General features: G+C 32.6%; 1 protein-coding gene across 1 annotated transcript in view; it reads right to left on the bottom strand.

The window, feature by feature from the left end:
• LOC136035767 (exportin-T-like) overlaps nucleotides 1-16,159 on the bottom strand; it is a 77,506-nt gene extending 61,347 nt beyond the window's left edge. Inside the window, exon 1 of the mRNA XM_065717737.1 lies at nucleotides 16,097-16,159. Coding sequence (XP_065573809.1) covers nucleotides 16,097-16,159 — 63 coding nt within the window. The remainder of the gene's footprint in view (nucleotides 1-16,096) is intronic.
• Between the last annotated feature and the right edge of the window lie 2,463 nt (nucleotides 16,160-18,622).

Genomic DNA, 18,622 nt, shown 5'->3' with positions numbered 1-18,622 from the left:
TTCAACAGAAAATTAAAAGTAATAATGGTATTTTAAGAATCAAAATGAATCACGCCTCAGCAAAGTTGAAGTTTCTGCCATTTTATGGCGCTAGACAATAATTTCGATCCTATGAAGGCCAAAATGCTACCAGCTGAAAACTCCGAGGTAGCAAACCGATTTTAAATTACACATACACAGAAAAAATAAAAACCATATAACGTATTCGACTTTTCAGCTTCACAGGTCATAATGCAACAAGTGACAAGTTTGTAACTAAAGATCCGCGTACCCCGCGTAAAATAAACGAACCTCAATGAGCTCTTTTTCTTGAAGAACTCAATAAAGGATAAGATTTGACGGTGCCGTAGAGTGCCTCCTCATGTTTAGCGTAATCCTGGAGTATGATATTAAAAATGAACAAAAATAGAATTAAAAATTAAGTTTTTTTTATCAAAAGAAAGTAAAGAACAAGAACAAAACTTAAAATGAACTGAAATTGTTGCGTATGCAAGCGGGAGGGGGTGGTTTTCTCCAGAGCTCCAAGCTCTTTGCTCTAAAATTTAAATTTTTGTCGGATTACAAATTTTTTTCATAATACCTAAAAATTTAAAATAAAGAGGAGGGGGCTGCGGAGGGGGAACCAACCTTATATTTCGAATAATTGTTTTGCTTGAAGTTTTAACGTAGCTCTTTTTTTGTTTTGAAAAAAAAAATACTTGTTTCATAGAAATAGAAATATAACGTGCTGAATTTCCATACTTCATATTTTTCTTCAATATTGATATTAGAAGAGGCAGTAGTTTTCTGCTTACATATTAACTCCAATACACTTGGGATTTAATCTATAACCTCTTTCTATTCTTGCTAGCCCTCTTATTGATTTATTATTATTTTTGTTACTATGTTTCAAAGACTGCGCAATAGCCCATCAAAATTGCCGATTATTTTATCGAACTATGTATTATTATGCATACGACCAAATAAATGTTACACAACATCTAAATTAAAAATTTCAGGTTATATTTTTAGATTTTTGGATAATACTATAAAATAGTAAAGATTCTTCTCTAAAGTATAAAAAAAGATGTGAAGTATTCAATTGTAATATCGATTGTAATATCAATTGTAATATCGATATATAATTGTAGTATTCGATTGTAATATCGATTCACTTCTAATAGTTTAAGTTCATTCTGGGATGTCAATAAGGGAGAGCAGGAAGGCAATATCCTTCTTATTTATTATTATTATTTAATATTATTTGCTACTATCTTAGTATTATTTGCTACTATCGACCCCTTGTTATTTAAAATTACCTTTATTGGTTTCTTTTCTCGAAAAATTCCTTTGTTTTGGAATCCTTATTGCAAAAACAAACAAGATTTCTCCATAGAATTTGAAAATAAAAATATCAACCGACCCCTTAAATTCTTTTAAACACCCCGGACTTCGGGTGCCTATACCTCTAAAGTTCCTTTTTTTACTTCATTTATTTTATAAAAGACCAACAGTGTGCTGTGAGTTAGTAAAAAGTTTCTGTTTGTCTATAAATGATATAAAATATGCCGCGGCGCAGATAATAAACAAACTATCTCTCAAATGGATTTTAAACGCATTAGGCTCATAAATCAACATAACACAACTATCTCTCAAATGGATTTTAAACGCATTAGGCTCATAGCGCTATGGCTATAGCTACCATAGCCATCCTAAATTCTTCCTACATAAACAGCATAATTTATATTTCCTTCTGTCACCGATATTAAATAAATTCACTTAGGTCGCTGTAAAACTTAAAAGGTTCTGTTTTCAAAAATGATTCTTAGCCATTACCATGCTATTTCTTTCGTTAGGTTACAGAAATTTTCACGGTACAAGATTCATCACCTCCTATTGGCCAAAGCTTCATCTAATAGTTGTCTATACGTTCCTTAGCTATCTTATAGTGGGATCAGCGAACAAACAAGTCCCATCCAATAAATGCTTTTAGCACAAGGGAGAAAAAGGACTGCATATTCTTACGTTGAGAAAAGAACTTGAAGTAATGTAATCCATTGATGCTTTTAAATAATAGCTTAACCCCTAATAGCTTTCGGCTTGGAGTATCATAAAAGCTTGCGAATGAAGGGTCTCTTGACTAATACCGTGGAGTAAAAGTACAAGACTTAGATAAGAAATAGATAAAAAGCAAAAAAGGAAGGTATGCTTCAAAGAATTCAGTATCTGTAACAATAGCAATGTTCACAAGACTTTAAGTTTTAAGAGAAGCATGTTACAATAGTTTGGGTCATTCGAGTAACAAGAACTTATGTGGAATTAATAGTTTTTGAAGACAATGATGAGTTCTGCAAAATATGAAGCAAAAACTAAAACAATTAAACCAATAAAAATATACTTCACTTAAAATTACAAAAGTTCGACTAAAATAAAATTAGAAAGTAGTCAAGTGCCTTAGGTTCATTGCATTAAAGCTTTATTGGCAATTTGACCTTAGGCGATTGATTTTAGCCGTATTTCTGTATCGTATTTCTCTATTGATAAGACCTAAACATATTTGAAAATATTAAAAGGCTTACTGTATAGTTTTCGGCTAAGAGTATTATAAAGCTTGAGAATGAAGGTCTTCTGACTTAATAAATAAATAAATAATCTATTCTGATAAAAGTTAAGAGCGAATAGAGAGCTTAAAGGGAACAAAAATTATTGCTTTGAAGTTTGTGCAAAATATATCTGCAATATTTGCTCAAATAAGCTGACACGTAACATTTATACAAACTTGTGGAATTCTAAAATACAGCTGCTTTGATGAAAACACAAAATCGAAGCAGCAAATCACGAATAGGAGCAGAAAAGTCCTTAATTATCCTAAAAATAAAAGACAAAACTCTAAAAATTAGTACAGTCTTTCACTGACCATGACATCATTAAATCTTAGAGCATTATTTTAATTCTCTTCATGCCTCAAGTATGGTCAATTATCAGTAATGCACTAGTTTTTCTAAATTCTACGGATTTGGTAAAAATATTGTGAGTCAGTTTATTTGAACCAACATTCCAAATATGTGCTCTATAATCTCATTCATTTTACATGACTAATAACCGTCTTAAACTAAATCAAATAAAACAACAATTTTTGTTTTAACTTGCTGTAAGGAGCGACATTAAAACTTAAAACGAACATATACTATTCCGTATATGAAGGGATTGTTCCCTCCTCAACGCCTCGCCCTTTACGCTAAAGTTTGACTCTTTCTCATTCTCACAACTCTACTTTTTAAAACGATGAAAAAACTGTGTGATATAGTTTGTTCGTGTGATGGTCTTTTATTGTTTTTTTTTTTCTTAATGTATTTTTAGGCTATTTATTTCCTTGTTTTCTTTAATAAGGGTTTCCAGATGTCAAGCGAAAATATTATTATTATTGCTTTTATTTTTGTATTAAAAAGCCGTTTTTCTTATTTTCACTGTCTTATTAAAAATATTGCTCGCCTTTAATATATTTTCATTTAAACTGTAAATAAAAAGGCAGTGTGGTCTAAGAAATTACTTGCCGATATGTAACTTATGTAAAACAATTTTTAGCTGTTGTTTTAGCTGTTTAATATTATAATTTTGAATCTGAGAATAAAAACAAACGAATTACTGTTCAAAATAGAGTAGTCATGCAAAAAGCGAAACATACAGAACATACTGATGTTGATTATGTGTACATTCTGCAGAGCATTTAATTAAATTTAAAGACAGATTAAAAGAATGAGCTGCACATTAGCTGAAATTAAAGGCTTGAGCTGCACCAATTTAGGCACATAATCCCAAAACAGTACTTTTTTGTAACTGTCTAAATATACATCCTAAAAAATATATTGCTTTAAAACATACATTTAAAGATGTAATTTAAATAAATATACAAATAAAAATTAAATTATATTTTATAAAGCATATTTTTTTCACGGCATGCGGAGATTAGCACCGAAATATGCATTTGGCGTGTATGTAGTGCTCATCTTTAATATTATTTATTTAATATATTATATATTATATTATATATTTTTATATAATATATTATATATTATATATTATTATAATATATTATATAATTTAATAATTTCTGACTACAGAGGATGCAGGACAGCTGAGAGCTAAAATTTGATCAAGGCAACTTGTTTACTTGTCCCCCACACTTCTTTCTTTTTATAAATTAGATTTGCTATAGAAGTTTTCGCCTAAAATTTCCAAACCTTTAAAATTTTGCCAAACTCCTTCTCTCCATCCCTTTGATTCCTCTGACACTCCTCGTGAATTAAGTTGCCCTTTGTATTCAGTTTTTGCATAGCTCGTCCGAGGGTAGAATTTCATTTTACTTAAGCTAGTTTCCTAATCGAATTACAAAGTTGTGATCTTTTAATATTTGAAATTCACGGAAATTTAAAGTAATTATTGGAAATAAGTCAAAATGAATCTGTGAATCAAACAGTTCGTGGTAACGAACTGTAGTAAGGAGCGACCCGGCTCAATAGGAAACGAATCTCTAAAAAATAGAATTTTGATGCTAAAATATACATCAAAAGAATCAGATTTTCATGCTGATTTTCAATATTTAAGTTTCATCAAATTTAGTCTTTGTCATCAAAAGTTGCGCACCTGAAAAAATTTGCCTTATTTTAGAAAATAGGGGAAAACACCCCCTAAAAGTCACAGAATCTTAACGAAAATCGCACCATCGCATTCGACGTATCATTCGACAATGTCTTTGGGAATGACTTACTCCCCCACAGTCCCTGGGAGAGAGGCTGCAAGTTACAAAATTCAACCAGTGTTTACATATAATAATGGTTATTGGGAAGTGTATAGTCGTTTTCAGGGGATTTTTTTTGGTTTTGGGGGCGGGGATGAGGGGAGGGGGCTATGTGGGAGGATATTTCCTTATATGTCATGGGGGAACAGACATTCAATAAAAAGGGTGCAGGATTTTCAAAAATTACCATAAAAAAAAACAATGAAAAAATAAACATAGAAAAGTTTTTTTCAATTGAAAGAAAAGAGTAGTATTGAAACTTAAAACGAACAGAGATTATTACGCATATGAGCGGTTCTAAAAATACTTTAGCATAAAGAGCGAGGTGTTTAGGAGGAGATAAATACCTCGCTCTTTATGCTATACTATTTTTAGTAATTTCAACTATATATTCTAAGGCCTTTCTGATTCAGGGGTCATTCTTAAAGAATTGGGATAAAACTTACGATTTAGTGTAAAGAACGAGGTATTAACGAGGGTACAAACCCCATCATATACATAATAAAAATTAAAGAATATGAAGGTTTGTTACGTAAGTTAATTCTTAAGTTACATATATTTTTTACTAATAAAAAAATTCGTTAAAATTAAAATTTATAGTTGCCTTTTTATGTAACCGAAAAATTGCATGACAACTAGGCCCTCTTCCCCATCCCTTATTTATCAAAATCGTCTGATCAAAACTAATAGAAAGCCATTTAGCCAAAAAGGAATTAATTTGCTAATTTCATTTTAATAATTTATGTATGGAGAGCCACAATCAAACATGCATTAATTCAAAAACGTTCAGAAATTACATAAAAAAACTAGTTTTTTTGACTGAAAGTAAGGAGCAACATTAAAACTTAAAACGAACAGAAATTACTCCTTATATGAACTGGGTTGTCCCCTCCGCAATCCCTCGCTCTTTACGCTAAAGTTTGACTCTTTGCCACAATTCTACGTTTTAAAACAATTAAAAACTTTAACGTAAAGAGCGAGGGATTGCGGAGGGGACAACCCAGTTCAAATACTGAGTAAATTCTGTTTGTTTTAAGTTTTAATGTCGCTCCTTACTTTCAGTTAGAAAAACTAGTTTTTTTTTATGTAATCCGTAAAAAGAAGGACACGCGGTTTATTTAATGAAACTCGACTTGAAAGTGACACGCTTTTATGTCATTATCCGAGGAAAAGAAAAAAAGAAATAAGAGATGCCGTATATGCAGAAAATTGTGGCTGCAGCCAGTTTTCTTGAATTTAAAGCCAATGTATTTTTCTTGTTGTTCAAACCGAGGGACGGTATGTTTCCTATACAAGAGTTTCTGGCAAAGCCGTTCTAATAGTGTACATCTTGTTTTGATCTGACCTTTTACTTAGGAGCTACAGACTATTGTAGTTTTTACGAACAAACGAACAAGCTTAAAACGAACAAAAATTATTGCTTTGAAGTTTGTGCAAAATATATCTACAATATTTTCTCAAATAAGCTGACACGTAACATTTACACAAATTTGTGGAATTCTAAAATACAACTGCTTTGATGAAAACACAAAATTGAAGCAACAAATCACGATTAGGAGCAGAAAATTCCTTAATTATCCTAAAAATAACAGACAAATCTTTAAAGCATTGTACAGTCTTTCACTGACCGTGAGATCATTAAATTTCTGAGTATAACTTTAATTCTCTCCATGCCTCAGGTTTGATCAATTATCAGTAATGCACTAGTTTATTATCAATTATCAAGTTTATTAGTTATTAGTTTATTAGTTAATTATCAATTATCAGTAATGCACTAGATAATTATCAGTAATGTGGTATTTTTCAAAATTCTACGGGTTAGGAAAAATATTGTGAGTCCGTTTATTTGAACCAGCATTGCAGATATATGTTCTATAATCTTATTCATTTTACACGATTAATAGCCGTCTTAAACTAAATTAAATTAAAAAAATATATATTTTTTTTAACTGCAAGCATGGAGCAACATTAAAACTTAACGTGAACAGAAATTATTCCGTATATGAAAGGGGTTTTCCCCTCCTCAACGCCTCGCTCTTCACGCTAAAGTTTGACTCTTTCTCACAACTTTACTTTTTAAAACAATGAAAAAAAACTTTAGCGGTAAGAACGAGGCGTTGAGGGGGAACAACCCCTTTCATATACGGAAGAATTTCTGTTCGTTTTAAAATTTTGATGTCGCTTTTTACTTTAAGATAAAAAAAAAATGTTTAATTTCTGAACATTTTTGAATTAATACATGTTTTGATTTTGGCTCACCGCATATGAATATTTAAAACGAAATTTACATATTAATATTTTTTTTTAGCTAAATGGCTTTCTCATAGTTGTGATCGGACTATTTTGAAAGAAGGGGTGGGGTAGGGCCTAGTTGACCTCCGATTTTTGGTTGCCTAAAATGCAACTAGAACTTTTTATTTTATTTTACGAACGTTTTTATTATTAATAATTATGCATAACTTACGATTTAACTACCGTAACAAACTTCTATATTTGTATATTTTTATTACGTATATTAGGGGGCTTCAGCCCCTCGTCAGTACGTCGCTCTTTACACTAAAGCTTGAATTTCATTCTAATTCCTTAAGAATGACCCCTAAATCTTAAAGACCGCAGAATAAATAGTTAAAATTATTAAAAATACTTTAACGTAAAGAGCGAGGTATTGTGGAGGAAACGATCCCCTTATATGCATAATATTTTCTGTTCGTTATAAGTTTTAATGCTGATCCTTACTTTCAATTGAAAAAAAATTTTGTTTATTTATTTTCTCATTGTTTTTTTTTAATAAAGCCAAAATTCTAAGGAACAAAGTGTTGATAACAGTGGGTACATCAAAAGAATATAATGTATACATCGATTCTTGATGTTTATTCAAAATCTATAAAATTCATAAAGTTTAACGTTACCTACCAACACTGACAAGGCTGAGAAAATTTGGCCAAATCTCGAAATAGGAAAAATAAACCACAAAAAATCAAGTGATCTTATTTAAAGTCACGCGATTTGATTCAGTTTCTCAGAGAACCCTACTGTAGAGGTGTTAGGCCCTATTGTGTTTGTTTAATTGTTTTTCCCCAGGGTTGATCATACTGAACCAATGAACCTAGAGGACTGGAAGATGGCTCATTTGATTGGAAATCAAAAGTCCTAGTGCTTTTTTAACTGACCAAAATGTTCGAACCCCCCTCCCACGCTGATTTTTACACATAGCTGTATGATAAAAATTTTGAGATAGCCATTTCGTTCAGTATTGTCAAAATATTTAATAGTTATTTTTTTGAGGATGACTTGACCCCTACAGCTCCCGGGGAAGGTCGTAAGCTCTGAATTTCGCCCATTATTTACATATAGTATTGGCTATTTGGAAGTATACACATTTTCAGGGGAGGAGATTTCTGGTGGGGGGAGAGTAAAGGGGGGTCTTCCTATGGAGAACATTTTCTTGGAGGAATAGAATTTTACATGGAGGCGGAGCTGGGTATCCCAATATTATTGAAAAAACAATCAGAAACTACTTTACAAAATATCAAGTTTTTCAACTGAAAGTAAGGAATAACATTAAAACCTTAAACAAAATTAAATTACTGTGCATATGGGGTGTTGCCCCCTTCTTATTACCTCGCTTTTCACTCTAAAATTATTTAGCATTTTTACAAAGCTACTTCTTATTCTAATTAAAGGGCCCTTGTGCTTCAGGAAACGTTCTTCAAGAATTAGGACGTAAAGTCAAATTTCAGTGTAAAGAGTGAGGTGTTGAAGAGGGGGAAATTCCTCATATATAATAACTTTTGTTCGTTTTAAGTTTTAATCTTACTCCTTGCTTTCAGTTGAAAAACTTATTTTTTGTTAAACTTGACTATTAATAAATCGGTTATGTGAATTCGGGAAAGGGTAAATTAATTACCTTGATTTCCCGGTATATGCCGCCAGATCTCAGTTTAAATACTGGGTTTGCAGTCCAGTCTTAACTAAAGTTTTTTTTTCATTAATGGAAGCTTGGAATGCTCAGGATTGAAAAATTTTAAGGTAATGTTAAAATGAATTGAGGAAGCTTAAAAAAAATCACGCATAATCTATTCCTGAAAATAAACATATCAGACATAAAACTGTCATAATATGCTAAATGGCCAATATGCCATAATTTAATGTTTATATATATTAATATACTGAATATGAAAAATTATAAGGAAAACAAAAATCACAACGGTAGTAATAGAGAAAAAATAAAAAAACACTAAAGAATGTAAAGGATTGAAAATTACCTTATAAAAGCTATTTTTAATTCCCCGTATTCTCCCAAAAGGCCTAAACTACTTTCAAATAAGTAGTCTTGGTGGTTTAAAGATATTGGATGTAGTCAATCCATGTGATTAATCAGCCAGCTATGCAAAAGACCCTTTCTGGTCTGCAGCAAATCAATAGAGAGAGTCCGATTTCAAAAAGAAGGAAAAATTTAACGTTGATATAGTACCTTACAAAATTATAAAATTCATAGGAATTATTTCGTATTAAAAAATACGTCCAATTTACTTTACCCAAGTGCGTGTCAGAAGAGCAGTTTCATTCAACCCAAATAGATAATTTATTCATATAGCTGTCATAACTTAAAGATATGCTCATCAAGTATGCAAATGAGTTGTCGTGTATATGTAATAGGATATAAGGTATATTATTTACACCCTCAGGCTGTAAGATCCGGACGTAGAGACCCACCATTGCTGATTTGAAACCAATAGTGCCATCCTTAGTGTCATTTGCCACTTGCAGATGATGGAATTTACGGGATAATGTTGACATGAAAAAATAGCTTTTATATGAGCTATCAAACATCTGTCTACAACGTTTTGGCAGCCCACTAACCCCATCCCTTGTGAAATCACCCAAAAGTGCAAACTTTTGGTGCCATATGGCACTTGCAGATGATGAAATTTACAAAAAGTACGCATATATCAGATATAGCTTTTGAATGAGCCATTACACATCTCTGTATGATGTTCTGGTAAACCACTAGCCTTGGAAAAAAAGAAAAATGGGAGACATATCACTGCTACCCATGCAAAAAAGTGAATTTCTTGTTGTTCAGGGTGGGGGGCTGTGCTTTCCTTTGAAGATTTTCGACATAGCTGATTCCAATGGTACACTTTTAATTCTGGCCTGACACCTTTATTGAAGTGTTTCAGGCTATAATAAGTTTAAAGTCATTACGCGGCATATAAAAAAAGGACTGATGTATCAGCTAACATCTTGATCTCTCCTAATATCAATTTAAAAAACAAAGTTTTTCCGAGGGAGCGAAGTTGAACCTTATAATGGACAAAAATTATTATTTCACAACCTAGCTAATACATATCAATAAAACAGTAAAAATAAACCAACTAATTATGTTTTCCTATGTTTCTAGGATTATAGAAAACTAGCGCTTTACTGAAAGCACGAAAGTCAAGCATAAAAAGAGATATTGATTAAGGAGTTAAAAGTGAGTATGTAACCTGGCAATAATAAACCAATCTATAAAATTTTTCATAGGCTTACACCAGTTGTGACATCAGTATCTTTCAGTGACCAATTAAAACTATCTTTAAAAAAATAAGGGTAAAATTAAATATTTTTTAATAGCCATAAAGTAATTGAACAGCATATAGAAATATTGGGTTGATTTTCAAGGTAAAATTTGATCTCACCAGCTATAATACTAACAGTTAGTAATATTCAATTTTAAATTGCAAGAAATATACTTTAGTATTGCTTTAAATGAAGGTCAAATAAGACCTAATATGAACTCTGGAAATCCAGTTATTTCTCTCTGTACAACAGCATTTCAAGCTATGATACAAATTCTAAAGCTAGTCTATAGTTCTGATACTATCAAGATGGATGTACTCCGAACTTGTCACAATCCTAAAATGGATTGTTGATTTATCTCAAAAGGGATTGATCCTAAAAGGATTGATAATATTTTTATTCTGTAAAAAGTGTCTTTAATTGGTTTCCTTTTACTGTAAATAGCTTTTACTGTACCATAACTCCTATATTATTTTGTGTTTCCATTAAAGCGCTAATTTTCTATAACCCTAGAAACATAGGGAAACATAATTAGTTGTTTTATCTGTATTAGTTCTATTGATATATATTAGATAGATAGGCTGAGAAGAAATAATTTTTCTCCGTTTTAAGCTTCAACTTCGCTCTTTACTTCCCGATTAAATATTTTGTTTTTTTTAATTAATTTTTGTCCGTTTTGTTGAAAAATTTAATGTAGAAACAACGCTGTCATGATCATTTTTATTTATACGGAATAATGTATGTCTGCTTTAAGCTTTAATATCACGCCTTAGTTTCAGTTGAAAACTTATTTTTACTATAAGTTCTAACGATTACCAATCATTATGTGCATTATTTTCAAGAGGTGATAAGACACCTCTAAAAAATACTGCACACAAACTTGACCAACTGTCAATCTATACCATAAAGTTCATTATCCATACTTCAGAAAACAATAAAAGTTTTCAGTATGTTTGTTTCCAGGCTGTTTTACTCGACCAACTTTGCCTGAAAAAAGCCATATTGAAGACAAGGCCTTATAAATCTCCTACTTACTAGCAGAAACTAAAAGGCTACCGTAACAAAGAGAGTTGTTTAAGGGCTCATTTATGAGCTTATACTTATACCTAATTCCTTCTTTTAAATTTGACATTCCTACAATATGTACTTTTCGCTGTTTCCCCCATTTTTCCAAATGAATTAAATAAAAAAAACAAGTTATTTTTAACTAAAAGTAAGGAGCGACATTAAAACTTAAACGAACAAAAATTTCTCCGTATGTGAAAAGGACTTTTCCTCCTCAGCGCCCCGCTCTTTACGATAACGTTTGAATGTTTCTCTTAACTTTACTTTTTAAAATAGTTAAAATCTTTAGCGTTAAGAGCGGGGCGTTGAGGAGGAAAAGCCCTTTCATATACGGAGTAATTTCTGTTTGTTTTAAGTTTTAGTGTCACTCCTTACTTTTAGTTAAAAAACGTTGTTTTTTTATTTAAATTCTGGATGTTTTTGAATTAATACATGTTTGGATCTTGGCTCCCCGCAAATAAATAATTAAAACAAAATTTACATATTATTTTTTTTTAGCTAAATGGCTTCCTCATAGTTTTAATCGGAAGAGTTTGAGAAAAAAAGCGAGGGAGTAGGCCTAGTTGCCCTCCGATTTTTTGATTGCTTAAAAAGTCAACTAAAACTTTTAATTTCTTACGAGCGTTTTCATTAGTAAGAAATGTACGTAACTTACAAATGAATTTACATAACCAACTTCCATATTCGTATGTTTTTATTGTGTATATGAATGGTTCACCCCCTTGTCAATACCTCGCTCTTTGCACTAAAGCCTAAATTTTCTCCCATTTCCTTAAGAATGACCCTTGAATCACAAGGGCCGTAGAATAAATAGTTGAAATTACCAAAAATGCTTTAGCGTAAAGAGCGTGGTATTACGAGGAGGTAAACCCCTCTTATGCGTAATAATTTCTATTTGTTTTAGGTTTTAATGATGCTCATTATTTTCAGTTGAAAAAACTTTGTATATTTATTCTTTCATATTTATTTTTAATGCTACAAAATCCTTCGCCCCCTTCATTGAAATTCCCTTCCCCCATGAAAATTTCCTCCATGGATAGATCCTCCCCCGTAACCCCCCATCAAATTCCCCCCAAACCAACAAAATCCCCCTGAAAACGTCTCTACACTTCCCAATAGCGATTACTATAAGTAAACACAGGTCAAAGTTTGTAACTTGCAGCCTCTCCCACGGGGACTATGGGGTAGTAAGTCGTCCCCAAAGAATAGTTATTAGGTTTTTCGACTATGATGAATAAAATGGCTATCTCAGAATTTTGATCTGGTGACTTTGTGGAAAAAATGAGCGTGGGAGGGTTCAAAGAAGTTCAAAAATGAACTTCTACAATAAGGTTCTTTGATACGCTTTGTCTGATGGTGTAATTTTTGTAAAGATTGTATGACTTTTATTGGGTGTTTCCCCCTTTTCTAAAATGAGGCAAATTTTATCAGGCTCGTAACTTTTGATGGGCAAGACTAATCTTGATGAAATTTATATATTTAAGTAAACATTAAAATACGATTCTTTTGATATAACTATTGGTATCCAAATTCCATTTTTTAGAGTTTCGGTTACTTTTGAGCCAGGTCACTCCATACTACAGTTCGTTACCACGAACTGTTTGAAAAAGTGTCATTTCCAGTGAAATGACCAAAAAATGTGTTTTTCAAAACCTAGGCAGGGACAAAAAACTATGCGAACAAGGACGTCCCTTCCACTCAATTATCACCGTTAGGACTAGTACACGGAATTCATCGCAGAATGAAGCTTGACGGTTCAATTCAAAACTGTTGAACACTCAAACTTAATTTTTTGTAGATTTTTAGTCAAAAAGCTTTAGATAATTTGTTTTCGCAATACTTTTTTTTTACTTTTAACATCAGTAGACGATTAATGAAACTTACTAAGAGGGTCTGGAGGGGAAGTATGTGTGAGGGGTTCTTATAAACCTCCAGTTAAGGGATTTGGACAATAATTATTGCAATGGTACCATTTTATAATTCAAAACTCTTCAACCTAAGAAGTAACACCAAAAGTGCCAATATTAGTGCTATATGGCAGTTATGGATGATAAGATTGATAAAAAGTACAGAGATCTGAGCAATAGCTTTAATATTAGTCATCCATATGATCCATTCATATGATTGAAAAAGTGAGTGCTTCAAATTTTCAAAAATAGTGGATTATTTGAATTGAAAATCAAATATTACTTGAAAATCAAAAATCACAGGCTGCACAATAACGCTGGCTAAGCAAAGAGCGAATTTGGGCACAATAAATTATTTATTTTTTCATTTTTTGTTTGTTTAGACCAGGGCACTTCGTATCGAAGGAGTTGTTGAAGAAACTTTGAAAAGGAATCATTCGATTGGACATTGAAAGAACTAGTGCCCTTTTTAATAGTCGAAATTGATTGATGGGCATCTAACCTCCCCTTCAACGCCCACTATTTCCCCAAACATATTCAGTCAAAATTCTTAAATAGCAATTTTGAGTTTGCCAAATCTTTCAATGTAGTTGAAAGATCCAGAAATCTTTGAGGAGGACAACCTCCCTCCAGAGCCTTCAGGGCAAGGGTTATAAGCCATACCCTAGAGAGGCATTTAAGGTTTTGTTTAGAAAGAGTGGTCATTTAAACTTTGGTACAAACAGAAGACACTTTGAAAAAAACTTTTACGGTGAAACGTAATAAAACAGAAGAAACTGGCCAACAAACATTCATTAAATAAATTTGTTGAGTTACCAAAAGAATCTTTCAATAGACGATTAAAAAGTTATATAATGAAATGTGCTTGCAAGAACGGTTGGTAAAATTTTTTATTTTATATTTTTTTTTTTTTGGCCTCACTCCACTTACTCCACCTGAAATGCTCTCATTAAAGATACATTTTTTTATTTTATTGATGAAATAGTGGTTCATCTTTTCGTTTGCTCTGTATCAATGAGGATTGTTAAATTTTGTTTATCTGTCTTGCCCAGTAGTCGAGCTTGTCTCTTTATTTGGGCAAGTTGCCCAGTTGTCGAGCTTGTCTCTTTATTTGGGCAAGATGAAGATTTTGATGAATATGAATTTTTGAATAAATGAATCTGAATCTGAATCTGAAAAAAACTTTCAAGGTGAAACATAACAAAACAGAAGACACTTAAAAAAATTAAGGTGAAACATAATAAAACAGTAGACATTTTGAAATAATTTTTTTTTAAGATGAAACCTAACAATTCTATGTGGGTTTTTTTCTCTCTAATTGGCGCTAATTAAAAAAAAAAAAAATGATTTTCTGTTATATTTGACACCACAACTGATTTCAAACTTAGGTTACATTATGTTAAATAGTTTTGAGTTAGTTTTATTTTAGCTCAGTAAAATTGGCCGGACACTTAGCATAATGTAACCTAAGTGGACAATCAGTTGCGGTGTCATGTATAACTTAAAATCATTTTTTATTAATGAGCACTAAAGTAAAGATAAAAACCTGTTAGGTTTCACCTCAAATTTTTTTTTTTTAAAGTGTCTTTTGTTGTGTTACGTTTTAAGTCCAAAAAACCCACAAACTTCATAAGATCAATGGAAAATCTTCTTAGAAGCTACACTTGGAGTCATACAGGGGGACTCGGTACCACAGAGGGGGACTCAGGGCCGTGGAAGGGAGTCTGGGGATCCTGAATGGGAATATGAGGACCGAAACTCAAGCGCAAGCCCGGTAATGGAAAACAGATTTGCTCGGGACCATTACACTACGAAAATAGTACCTGCCCGGTTCTAGTCATACTCCATAATCAATAATCTGCTCGATGTCATTATGGTACAAAAAGATATCTTACAGTTGTATGGTAGAAACTATATCAAAACTTAGTTTATTAGACATCGCATCACTTCAAACTCATTTTAATTATTGAACAAAATACTTGGTAAGTGAAACTCAGATAAAGCAAATGCTTCCAAGAATTTTTCTTATGAACCAGAATTTGAGTCTACATATTGGGCCCGCTTGTAGAGATAGAATGGTTTCACCAAGATAGTATTGTTTCGGGAGAATTGTTAAAATCTCGTAGAAGTTTTTAGCTAGATACGAGGGACTAGCATCTCCAAATAGTCGTAGGAATTGTGGGAATGCTGGACACTTAAAGTAATTAGGGTACTAGCCGCTTAAAATAATGGGGATACTTAAAAGTAATGGTGTTGCTCAAAACCTATCTTGAAAATACTACTCTCTAGCATGTACAAAACTCTAAGGCTTGTGATTGGCCTGTACTAATTTGCTTTTACTACTTTTTCTGTGTTAAGCGAGATTTCCTTCTTAGTACTTTTCTGATCTCAACAGTATCCTCGCTCTCCTAGTCGTTTTTTTTTATATTTCAAATCGAAAGCATTTCTTTCTGTTCTATTTTGACACCCAGAACCATATCCTTAGCTTCTTAAGTCACAAGTCTTCTTTTCACTGTATGTTGACCATCAGAGTCATTTTTTGACTTCGAAAGTTAAAACTTTATTTCTTCTGTATCTTGACGACCAGAGTATAGAATTCAAAAGTAAAAACCTTTTTCCGCTGTATCTCGAATTCCAGTCATTTTTTTTATCTTATCTCTTTTTCTCAATTTTATTTTACTATCATACTTTTTCAACACATGGTATCTTAATATTGTTTTGGCCATTTCCTATAATTTCTTACTAGCCTCAATACAATTAACCTGGTTTAATATATTCTCACCTTTGAACTTGGGTGACTTTCTTTGAAGAAACGTGGCGTAGGTGAATCGGCACGAAGGTACATGTCCAGTCACCCTAACATTTTCCCAAAGTTAAGGCACAAGAAGTTTTTCTTGGCAACAAGTTTCTATCAATATTTTCAACCCCTAGTCTTCCACGAAATCAATGACGTAGATGAATCCGCACCAGACGAAAATCCTTTTTCTTTTATTGCTTACGACAAGGAAACAAAATATTCCTGAGTGACAATTTTTGCGCAGCTCTATTTTTTTTCTGAATTTCTTTTTTTTCTGATTTTCTGAATCAGAATTTTTTTTTTTTGAATTTCTCCTATAAATCTTTCTTTTATCTTCAAATGAGCAATGATCTTTTATATGGAAGCATGCACTTGTGCGTTTTCCATTTATTTTGTCATCCTAAAATTCCCTGAATCGCAACCAATCCAGATATGTCAAAACTTGGAGGGGGACTCCTCCCTTCCCATTCAATTTTTTTTTCTTTAAATTCTTTATTAGTACCGGGGACCAAAGCCAATCGTACTGTCAGATAAAGTGGTTTTTAGTAAGAAAAAAGGGAATGAACCAATTTCTTAGCATATGGGAAGAAAAAATCTTGATTTTGTAATAAACTAAAGATTGAAACTGGTCTCTGACAGTATCCTGTGTTTTGCCAACTGATTGATTTTTATCTTCTTTCTTCTTATAGTCACCTGTCATATTGAATTTATCTTTTTTGGCTCTGCGTAGCTTAGTAATCAGAATCTTATTTAACTCTATTATCCCTCCATAATTTTTTAAGTTCATTTTTACTTGTCCTAGGGACCAAAATTCAATGAAGGAGAGGGTCTTCTTTTTCTCTTTGGAACTAAGATTGATCATTTTCGTCTTTTGGTACTATACATAATACATCTGAAGAGACAATCGAAGATCGTCGTTTTTTCCATACTTTCTTACTACTGCCCGCATCTTAAAGTCGTTTTTCCACTCTAACCACTCTTTTATTTTAGACTAACTTTGTTTTTACATTAAATTATTCCATGTTTCCTCCCGCTATTGTACTGGGATTTTAATTTGAGGAATCCAATTTGTACAAATTTTTCTGTGCCATAATCAAGTAGAAGTTTCTTGTCTGTCACTGTCATTTTGCCCTTCTATCTCACCCTTTCCCAAAACCCTTGTTTGAGCTCTACACTTCGCATATACATAGTTGCCAAATTCATATTCACCCCTACTCAGGGTTGCTAAAACTTTTTGGGACAAAAGTGTCAAATTCAGCAAAAAAGGGACACTTTTAGAGGACACTTTTCCTAGAAAATTAGCCAATCTACTTTAAAAGTTGACAAAAAAAAAAGGCTTGAAATGGTTTTTTCGCAACTCCAGGGCCAGATTTACGTTCTTCTTTTTCAAGTAAAATTAAAGCGGTTCTTCAAATAAGTGAAATCCCACGTCAAACCTAAAATCGCCTAATACGTGAAGAAGAAAAAGAATTCAGTAAAATTTCTCGGGCTCTCTCTAGCCTTCGGTTGTACTAGTTATTCTTCTTCCGAAAACTCAGTAAAGCCCTGTTTTTATTATGGCGTTTTTCGGCACCAGAGCCGGATTTGCCGCTTTTTGGATGACAGTTTTCATTTTCGTCGTTTTTTTGGCAAAAAATTTGAAAGCGCAGTCTCATTTCAGGAACTGTAGAAGATTCTGAATAATTTGTGCTACGTTTGCGGTGTTACAGGAACGTAAAGAAAAGTTGAAGTACAACTAAGATGAATGACAAAATGTATTGTTTTGTTTTTTCGTTTCCAGCCAAAATGTCTACTCTGTACGGTGAGAAAGCAAAAACGACGATAAAACCTGTTTGCCCCAGCCATCTCGGCCGGAAAAATGCCATAATGAAGACAGATTTAAAAGATTTGCGCCAGCAGACCACAGATACGATGTCTGTCGCTGCCGAAACGGCTTAACTGCCTTCGCTCCCTCTTTACCTTGAGTAGCATATCAGATTTTCTGCAAATTTTATCGACCATTTCCCGCACACTGATATCGGAAAGCAAGTGAAACGCGTTTGGATTGGAACGTACTTCACATCTTTTTCACCTGGCTTTCACCAACGCGTTCCGTAACGCTGCTCTCGCAAAAATACACAACCATAGCGTTATCTCATCCAAACATTAATGCATTCATGAGATCAATTAACTAAGAGATCAAACTTGATAAGGAGAGAAATAATGACAAGACAAAAATCACTTGTTCTTTATAAAGCTAATTTGTTCTTCAAAAAACAAAGAAATGTCAAATTCTTTGCAAATAGTGACAAGACAAATATCACACGTGCTCAATCAAATGTTGAAATAAAAAAGAAAAAGCACAGAAAACGAAAGAAAAAGGCTCTTTAGTGTCAAGAATAGCTATGGTTTTTCGAGGAAAATCCGTTTCTCTCTGCCCACTCTCTTTCTTCCGAGAAGAGGTCGACGGCATCTGTAAAAGACAAAGGAAAGGCTTATTTAATCGCAATCCTTTTCACCAAAAGCAGAATG

Source organism: Artemia franciscana, chromosome 14 (genome assembly GCF_032884065.1).
Source record: "Artemia franciscana chromosome 14, ASM3288406v1, whole genome shotgun sequence".
In the NCBI taxonomy this organism is placed as follows: Eukaryota; Metazoa; Arthropoda; class Branchiopoda; order Anostraca; family Artemiidae; genus Artemia; species Artemia franciscana.
This window is presented reverse-complemented; position numbering and strand designations above follow the sequence as displayed.